The sequence below is a fragment of the Maniola hyperantus genome, chromosome 19 (assembly GCF_902806685.2).
Source record: "Maniola hyperantus chromosome 19, iAphHyp1.2, whole genome shotgun sequence".
Classification (NCBI taxonomy): Eukaryota; Metazoa; Arthropoda; class Insecta; order Lepidoptera; family Nymphalidae; genus Maniola; species Maniola hyperantus.
Window position 1 is genome coordinate 7,413,647 of NC_048554.1, and position 18,485 is coordinate 7,432,131.

General features: G+C 36.3%; 2 protein-coding genes across 3 annotated transcripts in view; one reads left to right on the forward strand and one right to left on the reverse strand.

Moving 5' to 3' along the window:
* Positions 1 to 18,485, forward strand: part of LOC117990960 (cytochrome b5 reductase 4) — an 80,686-nt gene that overhangs the window by 11,932 nt on the left and 50,269 nt on the right. Inside the window, exon 2 of one of the 2 annotated variants that reach the window (XM_034978463.2) lies at positions 8,326 to 8,677. In XM_034978463.2, the coding sequence (XP_034834354.1) occupies positions 8,332 to 8,677 (346 nt within the window). In that variant the 5' untranslated portion in view covers positions 8,326 to 8,331. Of the gene's footprint in view, positions 1 to 8,325; positions 8,678 to 10,670; positions 11,041 to 18,485 lie in introns of those variants that run through there. The other variant, XM_034978465.2, reaches the window with a different exon arrangement.
* LOC117991484 (fatty-acid amide hydrolase 2-B-like) lies at positions 442 to 8,568 on the reverse strand. The gene is made up of 7 exons (XM_034979081.2): positions 8,487 to 8,568; positions 7,419 to 7,678; positions 3,955 to 4,174; positions 3,083 to 3,215; positions 2,266 to 2,390; positions 1,840 to 1,974; positions 442 to 1,262 (listed from the first exon to the last, which is right to left on the reverse strand). Exons 2-7 carry the CDS (start codon positions 7,602 to 7,604, stop codon positions 484 to 486), a joined length of 1,578 nt encoding a protein of 525 aa, XP_034834972.1. The 5' UTR covers positions 7,605 to 7,678; positions 8,487 to 8,568; the 3' UTR covers positions 442 to 483.

Consider the following 18,485-nt stretch of genomic DNA (forward strand, 5'->3'; position numbering starts at 1 on the left):
GAAATGGTGAATTGTGTAAGTAAATTTTAAAATTACATCGCTACATAAGCATAAATTCGCAGATTTAATAAATCTACATGCCTATGCAGATTTCTTTTTTTATTTATGTACGTTAGAGTTCTTAGGTATACCTAGCATATTATAACTTAGAATTTGATAGTGCTGATTTCACCAACGTCGGGTGACTTTCAATTGAGGAATAAATTAGGCGTAATGAGAGTTTTTTACTGAAACCTTTTACCCTACCAAATTTATGCTCGGATACTACTTATTTTTCGTTGGTGAAATCGGCTCTTAGAACTAACTACGTAATAAGAGTAGGTATTACTTAATAATTTATAATATTTGATTTATTAGGTAGGAATTAAAGAAATAGTTAGCTTATTTTTTTTATTAATCAACAATGATAAAATAAAGTTAAATTAAGTTTATTTAGTCTGTTATAAAATTCAGATAGAAACGTATTTTTTATACCTGCTGTTTTTATTTGCCGTTTTGAGGCTCTACCCATCCGCCAAAAACCTTTTCTAGTTCTTCTGCAACGGCAAAACATAGTCTGTCATTATTAATATTGGATACTACTTGTATTCCTATAGGCAAGCCATCTTTATTAAGTCCCAAAGGTACAGCCGTTGCAGGTAAGCCCAGACTATTTATTATAGCTGTGTACATAAAATTCAATGGTCTTATTAGTGGTTGATTATGGTAGAGCGCCGGCAGAGGATGTGTCGGAAAAAGAAATACGCCATTATCGCCCAGCATATTTCTAAAAACCTCTTCTAAATAATCACGAGCCTTCATAAAATATTTATGTTTTTCACTTTCCGGATTAAATTTTTCTTGATCGGATAATGATATCAAAAGACAAGCCAAAGTGTTTTCTGATAAGCCCAGGGTACTTTTAAATATTTCCAGGACATTCGAAGTTACACTGGGGTTTTTCAAAATGTGCGCTGCAAATCGATCCTCTGTTTTCATTGATGTTGACCATATTTGTGTTGATCGTTTCAGCCAATCGATTTTCTTTTCTTCAACGGTCATATTATATTTCAGTTGAAAGTGTTCAACAACTTTTTTCAATGCTTGTTTTATTTCTGGATCGACTTCGCTTATCATAGGAGCACCATTACTAAACTGATAAAATACTTTAAGCGTTCCAATGTCCACAGGTTTATCTAGGTTAAGATGTTCAGCATAATCTCCTGATATAATCTTCTGAATGTGTTTTAAATCAACAGCAAATCTTGTCATGGGTCCAGTACCTGAAAATATGAATTAACTATTACATACTAGTCTAAATCCATATCCACACTCTTATATCCATATCCAAATCCATACTCTTATATTCATATTACTTAATATTAAAAATACGAAAGTGTGTATGTCTGTCTGCTAGCTTTTTACGGCCCATCCGTTTAATCGATTTTCTTGAAATTGGGTAATAAACAACTAGGTAAACAATTGTTATGTTAGATGTTTATTACGATGTCATATTAGACTTTGCCCATAAAACTAAGTCTTGGAGAAGCCTAAAAATGGTATATATTTAAATATATACCATTTATATTTTAGTATATTTAAAGATTATATAATATGTATATTTAAATACTAGTGTATGCCCGCGACTTTGTCCGCGTGGACTATACAAATTTAGAATTCCTATTTTACCCCCTTAGGGGTTGAATTTTTAAAAACCCTTTCTTAGCGGATGTCAATATCAACAGCTATCTGCATCTAGCTATCTACATGCCAAATTTCAGCCTGATCCGTCCTGTAGTTTGAGCTGTGCGTTGATAGATCAGTGAGTCAGTCAGCTTTTCCTTTTTTAGAGTAACTTACTTAAATATAAGTTTATTTTATCATCCTGGACTTCAGGATGTAGTCCTTCATTAGATACTGCTCTTCGAGTAGGTTTGTGTCCAAATATCCCATTAAAAAAAGCAGGGATTCGAATAGAACCGGCTATGTCAGATCCTGAAAATATTGATAAATTAAAGTGGTATTGATTATTGCATTTGAAGGTATTTCTCCAAGAGAAGGATATTATTATGATCGACATTGAAGACTAAGCTACTAAAAGTAGCTGGATAATGATTAACCGGATACGTCAGGATTACAGCCTAATAGATTAACCGAGCCTTCGTGGGCGCACCAAACGGCCGCGGGTCAGGGTGACAGGTTGAGAAATCGGCGGACTATACTAGCCGAGTCTAATTATTATTACTTATTATTATACTGTAGTTCTGTTTCTATTACATAACCTACCTATGCCAAACAAGCTGCCTCCAACAGCCTGGATAACGCCTTCGCCGCCCGAAGATCCGCCCACGATACGAGTGGTATTGTACGGATTAAGCGTCCTGCCATAAATATGGTTGTGGGTTTCATACCTGTAATCATAAATCATAATATAAACGTTTCAAACTATAGCGATTTTTTCGAACTACCTATCTACATAAATTGTAACGATAAAGGGATGCTGCGCCGTTATGAGATAGGTAGCTGGTGGTGGTGTAATATAGTTAATTTTGTATTATTTCCTCCCCCTCATTAAGTAGGTATAACCTGTTATCTCTTATCGACTATCGACAAATATTTTTTTACTGTCATACAACAGCAGATTATCAGGTTCCAGTTCCATAAGGTGCGAGCGAAAAGTCCGGTAAAAATGATTTGTTACTCAGTTCGCATGTTTGTAATGGCTCAACTATAATGGTGTGGCTACATTAAGTTTAACGTCAATGCCCAGCAATGCTTTAAACAACGGGTTATAAGACGCTTCAAAGTTTGAAAATTCGGGGTGTCCAACGAGTCACATCCAATCGTGTAACTGTGTGACTCGTTGGGAATCCATCGAAATTTTTGTCCCATCGACTCACATTCAAAGCACAGTGTGACTAGTTGAGAATTCCAATGGATAACAAGGTTACAACTAGTAACAGTGTGACTCGATGTGGAAAAATCTATGAGTTCCCACTTCCCAACGAGTCACGCTGTGATACGATTGGGTGATGATAATCGAGCCAGTATAAAAAAGGTACTTATAAGTCATAGCTATGATAAAGGTATTAATTTATCTTACCACATGCAAAGTTCCGGAACATTTGTTAATCCAATAATTATGGCTCCGCTATTCTTTAACAATCGTATCACCTCAGCATCTTTATCGGCTTTGAAATTTTTTCTCAATGTAATTCCAACAGTCACATGAAGTCCTGCAAATAAAAATTAACAGTTTAAAACCAAAAACTCCTGAAGTGTCATAGGAGTTGGGAAATTCGACAGAAACGAAGCAATGCTTAAAAACCGCTGCGTGTTGTGTTTTTTATCTCATACAGTTTTTCTCGCTCAATAATTGACTGCGCTGCCTAACAAACTATGAAACGCGTTTCATTGCCGTGTTCGTGAGTTCGTTTCACTTTTTGTGAGCTTAGATTGAGAGTGAGGAAACAGAGAATGCTCGCTCACTGGTTGCTCTCGAAGTCCATGTCAAAGTGTCAGCAGAAAGAATCTATTAGAGAAGAATAGAAAGTGCTCACCCAAAGGTTGCTTCTCAGAGTCTATATTATCAACAGTGCCGGCTAAAGCATGTACAATTACCAGCAGAGGTGAAGTGTACTATCAGTATGAACGAATAGAGAATGCTCAACCATAATGGTTGCGTCTCGAGCAGAGATGAAGGGAACTATGAAAGTGACAGAATAGTGCTCTCCCTGGCAACGGTGGCGCTTTTTGTTCTCATTTTGGTTCCCGGCCTCAGAGCAATTAACAAGGCTTGTTGATTGTTTACAAGTTCAAATCCCAGCCCGCAACATGCGAAAAGACTTGAAAACTTGTTTTACTCGAAGACCTCTGCCACATGCCATAGACTACTAAGATTTTATTTTCGTGCCTCATCAACTTTTGCTAGGACTAATTAGCTCAAACATTACATAAACTTCTAAGTACTTATACCTTCTACGCCAATGCTGTCCTTAGTAGTAAAAGGTACACCTAAGAAAGGTTTCTCTCGAGCTAAATATTGTGTAGACAAAGAACCACTTCTTATAAGGTCGTCGGCGTCTTTTGCTTCTTTTAAAGCCAATTCAAATCTATCTTCGACAAAGTAGTTAGTGACCGGGTTGGTTTCCTTAATTCTTTGTATACAGGTATTTAAAACATCTACACTGGATACCTGGAATCATTAAAAAATTTAAATGAGTATAAAAATATGACATTCCAAAGAACGTTTGAAAGTTATCAGAAGGCATAGTAAATTATTAACATCTTTTAAAGAAACGGAATATTATGTGCCCACATGCGTACTGCCGTCCTCAAGCTAAAACGTCGTTAACCAACATTTGGCCAAATTTGACTTTTTAACGCTATCTTACTTAGAATTTTTTTTTCTATCGACCAATCTAACCGGTATTTTCCTAGCTGCTGTAGTTTTTGAAATAGCAATATGAAGAACGTCGTTAAATAACTACCTGTTCATATGATAACAACACTTAAACGCATTTAACTGACATTTGCCAGTCTAAAATGTCTCAAAGCTGGTTTTTTTTCTTAATTTCCTTAACTAAAATGTCTTTAAAGTCACTATACTTATTTTTAAATTAAGTTTTTCTCCAAAATTATGGTGCACTATTCCATAACTTAAATGTCTTTTAACGAAAATGCTAGACTAAAATGTCTTTAATGACACATAAACGCGTTACAGTTTAGTGATATTTTGCAAAAAAATATTGTTTCCTATCCTAAAATAACTCTATCCCGCTATACATAACTTTAATGTCTCTAACTATTCCCGCATCTCGCGAGGTTGTGACTTTCTTCTTCTTGCAATGCCGTCTCCTATCGGAGGTTGGCAATCATTAGAGCTATCTGCACCTTGGACACTGCTGCTCGGAAAAGAGATCGGGTTCTCTTCCCGTACCATTGGCGTAAATTCTTTAGCCACGATGTTCTTCTACGGCCTGGTGGTAAGACTGCCGGCTGTTTTCCCCTGAATAATGAGCTGAAGGCAGTCGTATTTGCTATTTCTCATAATGTGGCTGAAATACTCCAACTTCCGCACTTTTATGGTCTTCAGGATTTCAACATCTTCACTTAGCCTTTGTAGTACAGTTGCATTTTTGATACACTGTACCCAAGAGATTCTCAACATTCTTCTGTATACCCACATTTCAAAAGCTTGTAACTTTGACTAGTGCGCCTGCGAGAGCTTTCTGTAAACGCCTTGTGGCATTCAATCAAACTTTTGCACCAATAGGCAAAATAACCAATGAGTTCAAACCTCTCACTGTACTCTGGAATGATAGCGTAGTGGGAAGAAAACAAGAGGACATAACGGACTAAGAGGACTTAATATGAAGAAAAAAGGAAAATTGTATGATTTTATGGATTTTGTAATGTCACAATTATTACAGCTGACCTAAGATAGTGCTTTTATTTTATTTATGAATACGGAGGATATTTTGAAATCCATGGTTTTTCACGGTTCACTTCTACAAACGGGCCCACAAAGGACGATGGTAACTGAAGAGAGAGTCATAAAATCCAGCTTCACAGGGGAAGTTGTAAAAAATATTATTAGGATTACGATCAATCACAAATACAATAGATACAATGAAACTATAATATACATTAATATTATGCTACTCGTAATATCTACGTACAATAATTAACCTCGGAAAACAGATACAACTCCTTAACCTGTGAACCCCACTTAGCCATGATAGTTTCCTTTAAAATTGATTATATTATATACTACTGCTGTGAATTTTTTCACGTTCCTTTATACAACCATATGGCTGATAAAGGGGGTAGACACTTGACTCTAATAAAAATTAGCACTTTAATTAAAACATCATATTTTACAACGGATCTACAAATTGAAAAATGATGTTCCCACACCCACAGTATTTTTAAAAGACCTATTCAACGATATCTCACACTATGGGGTAGACGAGAAAAAAATATTCACCCCCACTTTACATGTAGGAGAGCCACCCTAAAAATAATATTTATCACAATTTTATTGCACCACTTTGTCGGCGTGATTAATATTTATACCCATGCCAAATTACAGATTTCTAGCACTAATACTATAAGTTTTAACAAAATAAGAGACTACTTTCGGACTGTTCCTCTTTCAATTGTTGTAGTTACCGTTACTTTCATTGGAAAACCTCAAATTTTTATAAACAATGCTAACCTAAAACGTCGCTACGGTTCGATCATTTGCAATAAACCACATTTTAGTTTAGCAATTCTCCCCAAAAAACGCTACTGTATACAAACCATTTCTATTCTACTAGACTAAAATGTGTTTAAATTACAAAAGCCGCATTTTAAGTGTTATGTTATTGATAGTTTTAAGGATCATAACCTAACCTACAACGTCGTTAAAGTCTTTTAGAGTCATTTTACTTTAGTAATTATACAATTTTTTAAAGTTTCGTAAAACGATGAAAAAAGTAAATGCAATCCAAGCCTTAAACGTCTTAAAGGGTAATCTAACGACATTTAAGTTATGTAAATACAAGACGTTGTTAGAAAAAATGCTAGACTAAAAAGCCAAAACTGTCCTGCTTTAATTATTATTTATTCTAGAAACTTAAAAATACAGCTATTCAAAAGTGCTCTATTTGCACTACATTTTCATAGTTTCAAGTTTTGGATACGGTTATTAGTTATCAAATGGCATCATTTCTTCATAAATTCGCGCTTTTTTGATCATATCTCGAAACTTGGTTGTGGTAGTTAACGACACTTTAGCTTTAGGACGGCAGCGTAGGTCACGAAAAAATGTAGTGACTAATTAATAGTAGGACAGGTATTTCTCCAAAAGATTTGGTCCTTGCAAGTTGCAATGCAAGATTTTTGGACCTTAATTATTATCTTATCCAGAATATACGTCCGAATATTAACACGTCAGTGGATCTGATTCGTGTTTGATTAGACTTAATTTTGTTGTAGGTAGGAAAGTTGAAACGAATATGTAATTAAATTGAATTTCGTTGACTCGCTTTTAGGTTTGTTTTATTTGCGTTTACTACTGTACATAATATTGCATTAATCTAGATTTTGTAACTAACTAGGTACAGTAAAATGGTCGATTCATGATTTAGTAGCCCACGCCCAAAGCCTCGTCCGCGTGGATTTAGGTTTGATCCAGTAGAATTTATAAAATCCTTGCGGAGGTAGGCGTGTGGATGTCTACGGTACAAAGAGAATCTTCATACAAAATTTCTAGTTTCTAGATCAAGCGGTTTGAACTGTACCAGAGTGAACTAACTGTACGTTGATATGTCAGTCAGTCGTATATTTAGATTTCATCAAGTCATCTTAAATAATAAACTTCTAACACTATCCAATCACAATATTTTTTTTTAATAAGGGTAAAAAATATCCTAATAATCTTATGTACATACCTCTTTATTCCTAATTTTTCTGGCAACTTCAATGGCTGGTTGTTTCAATATACTATCTTTTATCGGTGGTAACTTCTTCCCTTCGGCACCATAGTATATTTTAAATAAGAAACCTGTTAATGCATATAAAATTCTTCTCACGGCACTCCAAAACCGTGATTTGAAACTGAACGGGTTTGGTTTCATTCTCTATAGAGGTATCACTATTTATTTACTAATATTTACACCTCAAAACTTTAGTGAAGCACTTTTACTTGTATCTGAATAAAAAAATAAAAAATACCTAATATGTATGTATACTCTTAGCTGTATGTTTAGCGACTAGCGTTCAAAATGTCTTGAGCTAAAGTGTACATAATATCATCACCATCGTTGCTAATCTTTCCCAATCAATGACTTATCTTATTTATTTTTAATATCTTCACATTATCTATTTTATATCTAGAGTAGTACCTACATCAACTTCCAATGTTATATTATTTTTATACGATTGATAATAATAAGCGAATATATTTCACTATAATCATCCATATCCATACTAATATTATAAATGCGAAAGTGTGTCTGTCTGTCTGTCTGCTAGCTTTTCACGGCTCGACCGTTCAACCGATTTTGACGAAATTTGGTACAGAGATAGCTTGCAGCCCGGGGAATTACATAGGCTACTTTTATCCCGGAAAATTAAAGAGTTCCCACGGGATTTTTAAAAAACCTAAATTCACGCGGACGAAGTCGCGGGCATCATCTAGTTTTCCATAAAAAACATCAATAATTATATTTGAGAAGCAAAGTAACAATGTAAAAAACCTTCATAAGAAACATCAGTTTCTTTTACGTACCAAAAACTATTTTTTGCGTAAAAAAGCGTGTCGTGTGGCGTATTTATTCTATCCTCTTTTTCTTCCAGATCAACATGTCCGATACGATCCAAGACGAAGGAGGGACGGCGACACGAAGTAATTCACTTAAAATATCCCTACCGACGGTCCTTTGCACGGAAGCCATCGACAACCCTACCCTACCTGACACAAATTCCTTTATGACTTCGGAATCAAAGTTATCACTAACCTCTTGTCTTGGGACGCCAACTTCACCGTTACGTTTATCCTCGCCAAAATCTTTGCCAGCGTCACCTAAGCCATTTACAAAGGGCCTCCAGTCCCGCTCCAATATATCCCTAGATGAATCTTCACAGCTAACGTCTGAAAGCCAAACAAAAATCATGAATAAACCCCTCATCAACACCGGCTCAGCTACTGGTAAGTGCATAATCTTATAAATTTTATGCTTTAATTATATTATCGTACATTGTACATGTACCTACTTATGATAAAGCTGGCATTGCATTAATTGATAAACTACAATCTAGATAATCAAAAAAATCAAATATCATTTTTTGTGACGGGACTTTTCCACGCAGATTTCAAAGGACAAAGAAAGCCTTTTCGAACTAGTGACATGAAAAGAATTTCTGTACGCTTTCTTGGTAAAGACAATAGTTAAAATATCATCATCATCATCATCAACCAATAGACGTCCACTGCTGGACATAGGTCTCTGTAGGGACTTCCACACGCCACGGTCTTGCGCCGCCTGGATCCAGCGGCTCCCTGCGACTCGTCTGATGTCGTCCGTCCACCTAGTGGGGGGGTCTTCCAACGCTGCGTCTTCCGGTGCGAGGTCGCAATTCCAGCACCTTGGGACCCCAACGTCTATCGGTTGTACGAACTATGTGCCCTGCCCATTGCCATTTCAGCTTCGCAACCCGTTGAGCTATGTCGGTTACTCTAAATATAATAGTTAAAATATAGTGATTAAATATTATAATAAAACGACCATTCAATATACCGACAATAATGTTATCGTAATAATTAATTTATTTCAAGAGCATTTCGAAACATCACATTTGTTTCAACTAATGACATCCAATAACATGCTCTTCCTTCTCGCAGAAATCAATCAAATTCAATATTGGCTTTTCAACACAAACATCGTTTTCAATTAAACCAACAGAGAAGGTTCCGTGGTAAGCGTTATTAAAAGTTTCTATGGCATTTAAGCAAGCAAGTGGTATTAATTAATGGTTTATTATTATACCATTTTGAATATTATACAAGTGAAAACATGGAAGTAAATAATATGGTAAAAAAAAATTTTGCAAATCGGTCCAGAAATGTCGGCGAAATCGGTGTACCGAATGAAATGAATGAAAAACCGGCCAAATGCGAGTTGGACCTCACTCTTTTAGGGTTCAGTACATAATTATATTTTGGTCACAGCTTACAAACTACACTTTATGAATCGTTGTATTCAGTGTTTGATGTTTAAATATACAGAACCTATATGGTACATAATATACCGAAACTTCATATTCCTAACTAGCTTTAGTTTTTGAGTTGGGCGACTTTGATTGTCCCCTCCATTTCTTTATTTTTTAAGAGAAAAAAGAAGAGACCCGTGACATGCGGACAGACAGACAGCAGAGAGACGTTAATAGGGTTCCGTTATACCCTTTGGGTACGGAACGCTAACAACAATATTGCTCATTAATTAATATAAGCTCTTCCTTTTTGGAAGTCGGTTAATAGAAATTTCGAATTTAAAAATAATAATAAAAATTGACTTCGATGTGCATTGAAATATGTATATAATACTAGCTGATGCCCGCGACTTCGTTCGCGTGGAATCAGGGTTTTAAAAACCCTGTGGGAACTCTTTGATTTTCCGGGATAAAAAGCCTATGTTACTCTCCAGGTCTTTAACTATACCCATGCAAAAAATCACGTCAATCCGTTGCTCCGTTGCGACGTGATTGAAAGACACCCTAACAAACCAATAAACAAACTCACCTTCGCATTTATAATATTATTATGGATAATGATATGGGTAGTGATGTAAGTACCAATTATAATCCGGGTTTCTTTAAAACAATCATTTAAGAGAAGAATTCATGTTTTAGGCAAACGCGTCTTATTTTAGGCCACATTATCACGTGTGAATTGTGATTGTGCAATAAGTAAAGAGAAAGAAGAAAAATTAAAAATGCGTAAAAGAAAAGCTTTCTGATGTATCAAACTTTTCAATGTATCAAAAATTAAAAGTAGCCCTAAACCGTAAGATAATCCGTTTCATAAATAACGTAATATACAATCAGCGACTGTGTACTTTAGTTAGCAATAAATAAAGAGAAAGGTGAAAAATTGAAAATGGGAAATTCTCTTCGGAAAGCCGCAGTCAAGCGCAGAGCGCGGCCGGCGCCGGGCGTGCCTCCGCATGAGACTCAACAATGCTACCACTAACTTGCCTCAGTTTTATTATCTGCGTAAAGAGTAGTGGAGTTCTTATGGCACCATCAAATCATGACGCAGTTCTCGTTAAAATGTTCAATATACCTCGAATAATAGTCGAGTGATAGACCATATAAGCTGCCTAATTTGCCAACGATTTTCCTGCTTAGTCCGTTTGAGTTGCAGTTTATATTGATATGATAGCATTGCGGTTTGGTTGATGTAAGTGATCAGTAAATAAGGATACGATGTGAAGAATTGTAAGTTGATTATGCCGTGTTGTGGGTGCTGGTGGAATGGCAGACAGAGACACCGGCCGCCTGATAATGAAGCAGGTTTTTATCTAAATTCTAATAGGTACACGTTAGCACAGAATATATTACAAAGTAATTAAATCTTTTAAGTAATTAAATATCACTTGCTTTAACGATGAAGGAAAACATCGTGAGCAAACCTGCATGCCTGAGAGTTCTCCATAATGTTCTCAAAGGTGTGTGAAGTCTGCCAATCCGCAATTGGCCAGCGTGGTAGACTATGACCAAAAACCCTAAAGACTATATCCAAAAACCCTTCTCACTCTGAGAGGAAACCCCTTTGTAGTGAGCCAGCGATGGGTTGATCATGGTGATGATGATGATTATATTACTAAGCTCATGACGTGAACGTCCCGTAACATATTCCAGTCATTTGGTAGTTTTGCCTGGAAAGTTTTCCGGAAGTTTTGAAAAGTGTCAGTTCCAGAATTCTGAAGTGTCAATTTACTCTGGACGAACTGGTGGCCACAATAATTGAAAGTGATTACCGCCTACTGGGGATACCACAAAAAAAACCTACTCCGCCACTCACTCTACTTCATGGTGGTGTGGAAATGAGTTATTTGAACAAAACGAGTGTTGGAGTGAACTTTGCGTCGCTCGTACGCTAAAACTATTAATTTTACAAAAATAGGTGATTAAACAATTACAAATTGTCTATAGTTTAATTTATTACATAACCATTTTCATCGTAAAATGAGTCGAAAAGAAGTTATCGTCAAAAAAACTGTTTCGGCCGCCATTTTTCTTAGATGGCGGTGCGAGAGGCAAAGATACGAGGTGGTAAAATGAAAATTCAGAAAGAGCACGTTGAAATCTATAAAATCACAAATTTTCAAAACTCCCGGAAAACTTTCCTTTTTGAGCACCAAATGACTGTACTAACAGTCATCCACACTGTTGATTGGCTTTAGCTGTAAGAGTATTTAATGATAATTAATTAATTAGCGTAATTTTGTTAAGTAATTTTAGGTACCAGAGAATACTTATAGTTAATGGATTTAACTTGTATTCTCTGGTACCTATGCGTTGTATACCCGACAATGCGTTGGCGAATATATTTTTTCAACGCTATCTAGAGCGATAGATATTTAATTCTTATAACTATATGGTTTTGGGTTTTACCCTTTTCCTAGAGATAAACTATATTTAGTAATTTCCTATTTCATTTTTTACGGACATAATTACAGATGGTGAGCTGATCTTTGTAGTCTTGAATTTATTAGAGTATCTACAGATTTACTGACCTTTGTTAGAACTTATTTAATTGATTTCTTTAACACTCTTTAACTTGAGCTACTTTATCTTTTAGTTATAACTAAAAGATATTCCCTAAATATAATTAGAGTAGGTAAGTTTAAAAAATATGTATATTGTATAAGTATACATATACTTAAGTAAATAAATAAATTATTAATTTCTATTTTCTTCAAATACGCACAAATCTCCATGGAATATTTAACTTATTTCGGCTACCTTGGAGTGATATCTGTTTAATTTTGGGTGAATTTGGCTCCTTCTTTACCTCGCTTTGAGATTTATTGCAAAAGTTTTCACCTTAGGTTTTTACATTACTTTAAACATGGTTCGATAAGGAAAGATTATTCTTTGAAACGTGCAAAGAATATAAATGTTAAGTAATTAACATTTGGCGATAATTTTTTTGTAGCAAAAGCAGGTGCACTCGTATTTCGGCTTTGTTCATAACATATTATTTAGATATATTTGACGTCAGGTGCTCCCTACTTGGAAGACTCCTTTATTTGATTGCATGAAGTTGCGCATTCTAATGGATGTCGTATTCAGTGATGTTGAATCATGTCCAGGGAACGGAGTGGTTACATTACTAGAACAGCAATGTCCTGCAAAAATGATCCAACTTGACTTGACAACTACGTGTTTTTTGGCTTTTAATAAATTAGTGTTGAATCTACTTTTACTCTGTCAGTCAAATCCTGTTCGGTGTCTACCTTATCTTAGGGAGCCATCTCAAAAGGTTAACAACAAGAGTAAAAGAGACATTTATCTTAATGTTAACTTGCAAATGTGTATTAGTTTCAAGCTTCGTCGTTGTCTTAACCGTACACAACACGTACCGTACGTACGTACGTAACATTACGTAGTGGACTTAGGTTTCTTGCAAGAATATTCACAAAAAACGATATTGTGACGCTTTTTAAATAACTAGTATTCTGTGCTTGTATCCAGCTTAAAAACGTCTGTTTGAGCGCGCTTTTCTGAGTCCTGAATCAGCCCCCCAATTGTGTAAGAAATAAGAATAACCATTTCATGGCTATCGCAATCGTCAAGAGTTCTGCCCTTTGATTGGCTGTGAAAAAATGTAAACAGCGAATCAACCAATCAAAGGGCAGAATTTCTTGACGATTGCGATAGCCATGAAATGGTTATTCTTACACAATTGGGGGGCTGAAGTAAAAAGCCCCACATGTATGCTTAGTACAAGATTTTATGTCTCACCAACGTTCATAGTATTCGAGTGTCGAAATACTTGCGCGTTATGGTAAACTGGATCTTAACTGCCTTGGTATAAAGCTCAAGTTTTTCTACACATCTACAGCCAGCGCTCAAAGCTGAAACGTTGCTAAATTAAAATCAGTGGCATTGAATTTTTGACTTCAATTCAAGGCTCTTTAGGTCCATTTTACTTTGACGTTATTGTGTTTCGACTCTCAAATTCTAGCAACGTTGGTGAGACGTAAAATCTTATTGAGGTCTTCTGCTCTACGGTTTCTCTAACTCGGTGCATTAGGCTGTACCGCCACCTTTACAAATGACTCAATTATTCTCCTGTACTCATTGCTAATGGTGTGCTATCAATTTAATTTGAAATGTTTTGTTGCGTTTGCACCAAACAAACTCCACGGCGTGAATTGTCTTCATCGAACTCTAGTTTATCAAGTAAGTTCTGATTGTTCGTTTTAATACAATTAGTTTGAATTCATTTGATTTATAAAGGGATTTAATACGATTAGGCCAAAGTTTCTAGGAAAGGTTAAGGTATATAATATTATGTTCTCCCAACTTTACGATTAAAGTTGAAACATTTCTTTATTGGTTTCATAAATACCTAAGTTATTGTGTTCGCATTCTATAGAATCAAATCTACGGTTTACGTATAGCCGTGATATACCGTGTTCACATTTCTATAAAAAAGTTAATTTCTGAATTTCAGAATTTGTATTTTTTGTTTCCTATTTTTAAGATTGGATGTAAAAATGCTAAATCAACTTCATTAGACGGTAGACTTTATTTTAATTACTGTTCTCCCACTATATAAAATAGGTCGCAGAAAGAAAAATATTTTCCTTCTAGTTACCCTCTCGAGTAACTCAACAGAAAATGATTATTATTATTACTAACTGTAACTTAATTAGTTACTGAAGAACTACTGACCGGTTTCTATTTCAGTAAGTTGTTTATCGTTAGATAACATTTTGGACTAAGAGCCAGCGCGTGCCAGACCATTGTTTTATAAAAGCTGAAAATTTTTCGGCGTATTGTCCCCAACACAAAGAGGAACAAGCAGCGACCATGAAGTTTGGATCGTGATGGCTTTGTTAGATAACAGGTAATAAAGGTGTAAACAATTTTACGTCAAAGTATAAAGTCTAGTTTTTATATTTTCTTCGGAATTGTATTAGAAATCATGCCATGCATTGCCAGACACTTAGTGCCGTGGCAACCCCATGCCAGACACCATTAAACTTTTAAACTTTAAGGGCGTCTTGCAGGGGATTGCCACGACACTTAAGGGTCTGGCAATGCATGACGTGATTTTTAATACTATTCTGAAGAAAATAAAAAAATTAGATTTTTTAGATTTTTTATTTAACATTTTTTACACCTTTATTACCTTTTGTCTCCCAAAGCCACCATGATCCAAACTTCATAGTCACTGATCGTTCCTCCGTGTGTTTGGGACAACACGCAGAGAAACTTTCAGTTTTTTATAAAATAACGAAGAGCTGGCACGCGCTGGCTCTCTCTCTATTTGTTTGGAAAGAAGTAAATTGCTTGAGTCTTGAGCGAATCCTTTAGTAAACTTCAATTACTTATTCCTTTTCATACAACTTTTTAATATTTAAATTAAACCATTTCAATCTCTAGTTTCTACCGTTTCTACTTTTCTTTGACGCCTTTAAAATGTTTTTTTTTTGTGAAACTTTGCCCACGTAATAAGGTATTAAAGTAAGTTTAATTGAAAAACTTTATTACGATTTCCTTTACTTTAATTTGTTGATAGTTGTTTTTATTTGTACCTTGTACATACTGTCTGTGATTACAACACTCTGAAAAGTGTTTCTTTAAGTAATTTTTGCAGGCGACCTAAATTCTTTTAATTAGTTTTAAAATAAAAAAATTGTAAATCGGTCCTGATATCTCGGAGAAATTTGTGTACTTACATAGAAAAAAACAGGCCGAATCGAGAAATTCCCCCTTTTTGGAAGTCAGTTAAAATGAACGCGTGAAGTTGTTATACAACTGCGCGTCTTAGCGCCGCGCTTCTGCAGTCATGCAACGTCGTCGCTGCATTGTGATCAGTGACGTAATCATCGATGACGTAATTCATAAGGATACAGTTCCTTGAAATAATATTTTCCGTTTCCTGTTGTTGTTCCTGACGTCGTATGCAGTGCAGTTTCTGTCCGCATTTATACTTAAGAACTGATTAGATACTTAAGTTTTGATGAGAATCAGACGACGTTTCTGAATTCCACAGCAAATTCCGATGTTTCCTGTTCCAGTTTTATTGAAAAGGTTTCTCGTCTTTTAGAGGAGTACGCAATAAGGGGCTAATTAAAAGGTTCCACTGACATCGTTTCTTTTTACAATCTAATTGCGTTTTGTTCGCTATTTCTGTAAATTTTAAGTTAATATTGACAGAGGATAGTTAAAGATATCCAATTAAGAAGTCTCTTTTTCTAGTGCCTTTTCCATTACCAAAGGCTGGCACATAGACCAATAATTTTATCTATGGGTTGGCATTCATCGCATAATACAAACTATAATTAAAAAGTTATGACTTTAGTTTTCGATCAACTAGCTTTTAAAGTTAACCCAGCCAAGTAAGCCCAGGAATTTACACGTTTTCTGTTCTACTACTGCGACTGGCATGAAACCGTGAGCGTTGGCATCGGTTGTAGTTGACATACAATCATGATTTTGTTCAGCGTATCTGGTATGAAATGGTAGGTATGGAACGCCTTTCCGACATGACTGTTTCCTGAATCCTGCCACGTATGATTTGTGTATTTTTAATGCAAGAGTGATAAGCAACGTCTATGCAAGTACCTACGCTCCAACCTACACTTCTTATTGCTTTCCATCAGACACGATTGTCGTCAAGTGCCTCTTTCAATATAAAAAAAACTTCGCATCGTGACGATCTGGAATCACCTATCATTTCTATCACGTTCATTTTTAAGTAGCTACCCTCAAGTTTTTTCTGATTCGGGATTTAGATTAGTACCCTTATTATAAATGCGAAAGGTGTTTGTTTGTTGGTTTGTCCTTCAATCACGTCGCAACGGTGCAACGGGTTAACGTGATTTTTGCGTGGGTATAGATAAAAACCTGGAAAGTGACACAGGCTACTTTTTATCCCGGAAAATCAAAGAGTTCCCACGGGATTTTTCCACGCGGACGAAGTCGCGGGCATCAGCTAGTATTCCATAAACGTGTCGATGTCGACAGGTATCCTAATACGATTTAAGACCGGTGTGCTAAATCGTATTTTATTTGTGTATAACGCCAGAAAATGTTATGGGTGTCTGACAGTGCTATTCAAACATTATTGTCCCATGTCCCAGTCGTTTGGAATTAGGTAAACATTGAGTACCTACCTACAGGCTTCAATTATAACAACATGGGTTCGTTCTCATGACCTCGATATTTGCCGACCCGGCAGACACGTAAAGCCCTAAACCTTTAAAGCCCTGGTCAAACACAACGCGTGACGGTGACAACCTCTAACGATTTGTAATTCAAGGAACTGTGTGAAACACGTAATACTGAGCCTCGCAACGGGAGCAGTGCGGCTCCGTAATCGGTAACGTGAATTCCTTCAGACGGTTAAGCAATTTCACCCTCGCCCCCTGGGTGCCTGGTGCACTTCGACCGCCCATTGTGCCAGATCCTTTTTTCCCTGGACATGCAAACTGTGAAACCAACTCCCTGATGTTCCCACTAGATTACAACATAGGGTTATGGGCGCGGGACCAACAAAATTTCGGACAACGCATTGGCGGTTCTTCTGGTGCTGTAAATTCATGGGCGATGATAATCACTTAACATCAGGTAACGCGCCAGCTCGTTTGCTCACTATTTTTTATTTATTTTAAAGTCACTTGTTCAGGTTACAGATTTAAAGAGCCGCGTCGCGTCGTCGGTGCCATCACGTGTCGTGTGTGACCAGGGCTTTTTCGGTATATAGCATGCGTTATGGGTATCTATTGGTCGGTTATGATTAATTGAAAGCTATTTGCTATCGATCCAAACCCATATCGCATAGGTAATAATAGATTTAATTTGAAACAAATAGGTACGTGTAGAAATACCTACTTAGTACAAAATTGTAGTTTTGCATCACTAAAGTAAAATGTTAGCTAACGTACGTTTTGTGAAACGTTGTTTTACTAAGGCTTTATGACAGTCTGACAGATATGACAGACTGCTAGACATCCGCACGCCACGGTCTTGCGCTTGGTCCAGCGGCTCCTTGCGACTCGTCTGATGTCGTCCGTCCACCTAGGTCCTAGTGCCATTCCAGCACCTTGGAACCTCAACGTCTATCTGTAAAAATCTATCTATTACGGTTCATGTTCATCATGTTAGATGTAGCCCGCTGATAGACAAACAGGGTAAAATAAGACTTATAGTAAGTAACTAATACGGAACCCAAAAAAGGTGCCAACTCTACTACTTATCACTTTACTACACGCGTTATCTAGAATTATATCAATGCAGTAGCAGTATTATTTTGTATTCTATTCCAGTGTGACAAGATTCACAATACATTGATACCGTAGAGTCTGTATCTACTGTGTAGGAAACTCCTCAAAAGCTAAAGCCATTTAACAAATGTAAGCGCTAAAGTAAAGCACTTAAAATGATTCGTATTCCCAGTAGAATGTGTCATTTTTTTATCTCATTGTTTAACTTGCACTAAAAGTTAATTGTGGCACACAGTTGAGTGCTACGTTAGACCCGTGGCGTTATGTTTTCAGCTGAAATTCATAATTTATTCCATTTTATTTCCTAGTAGTTATAGTACGCAACAGGTTGAAATTGCAATCTGGGAGGGAACGCCCCGCGCTAACCCGGTGCAGGCGAGCGCGGGTGTCGTGCGGGTGTGCATGGCGTCCCCCACCGCATACCTCGATTGCCATCTCAACCTGTCGCGGACTATAGGTACGGCCATAGATAATACATATATACTGGTACGG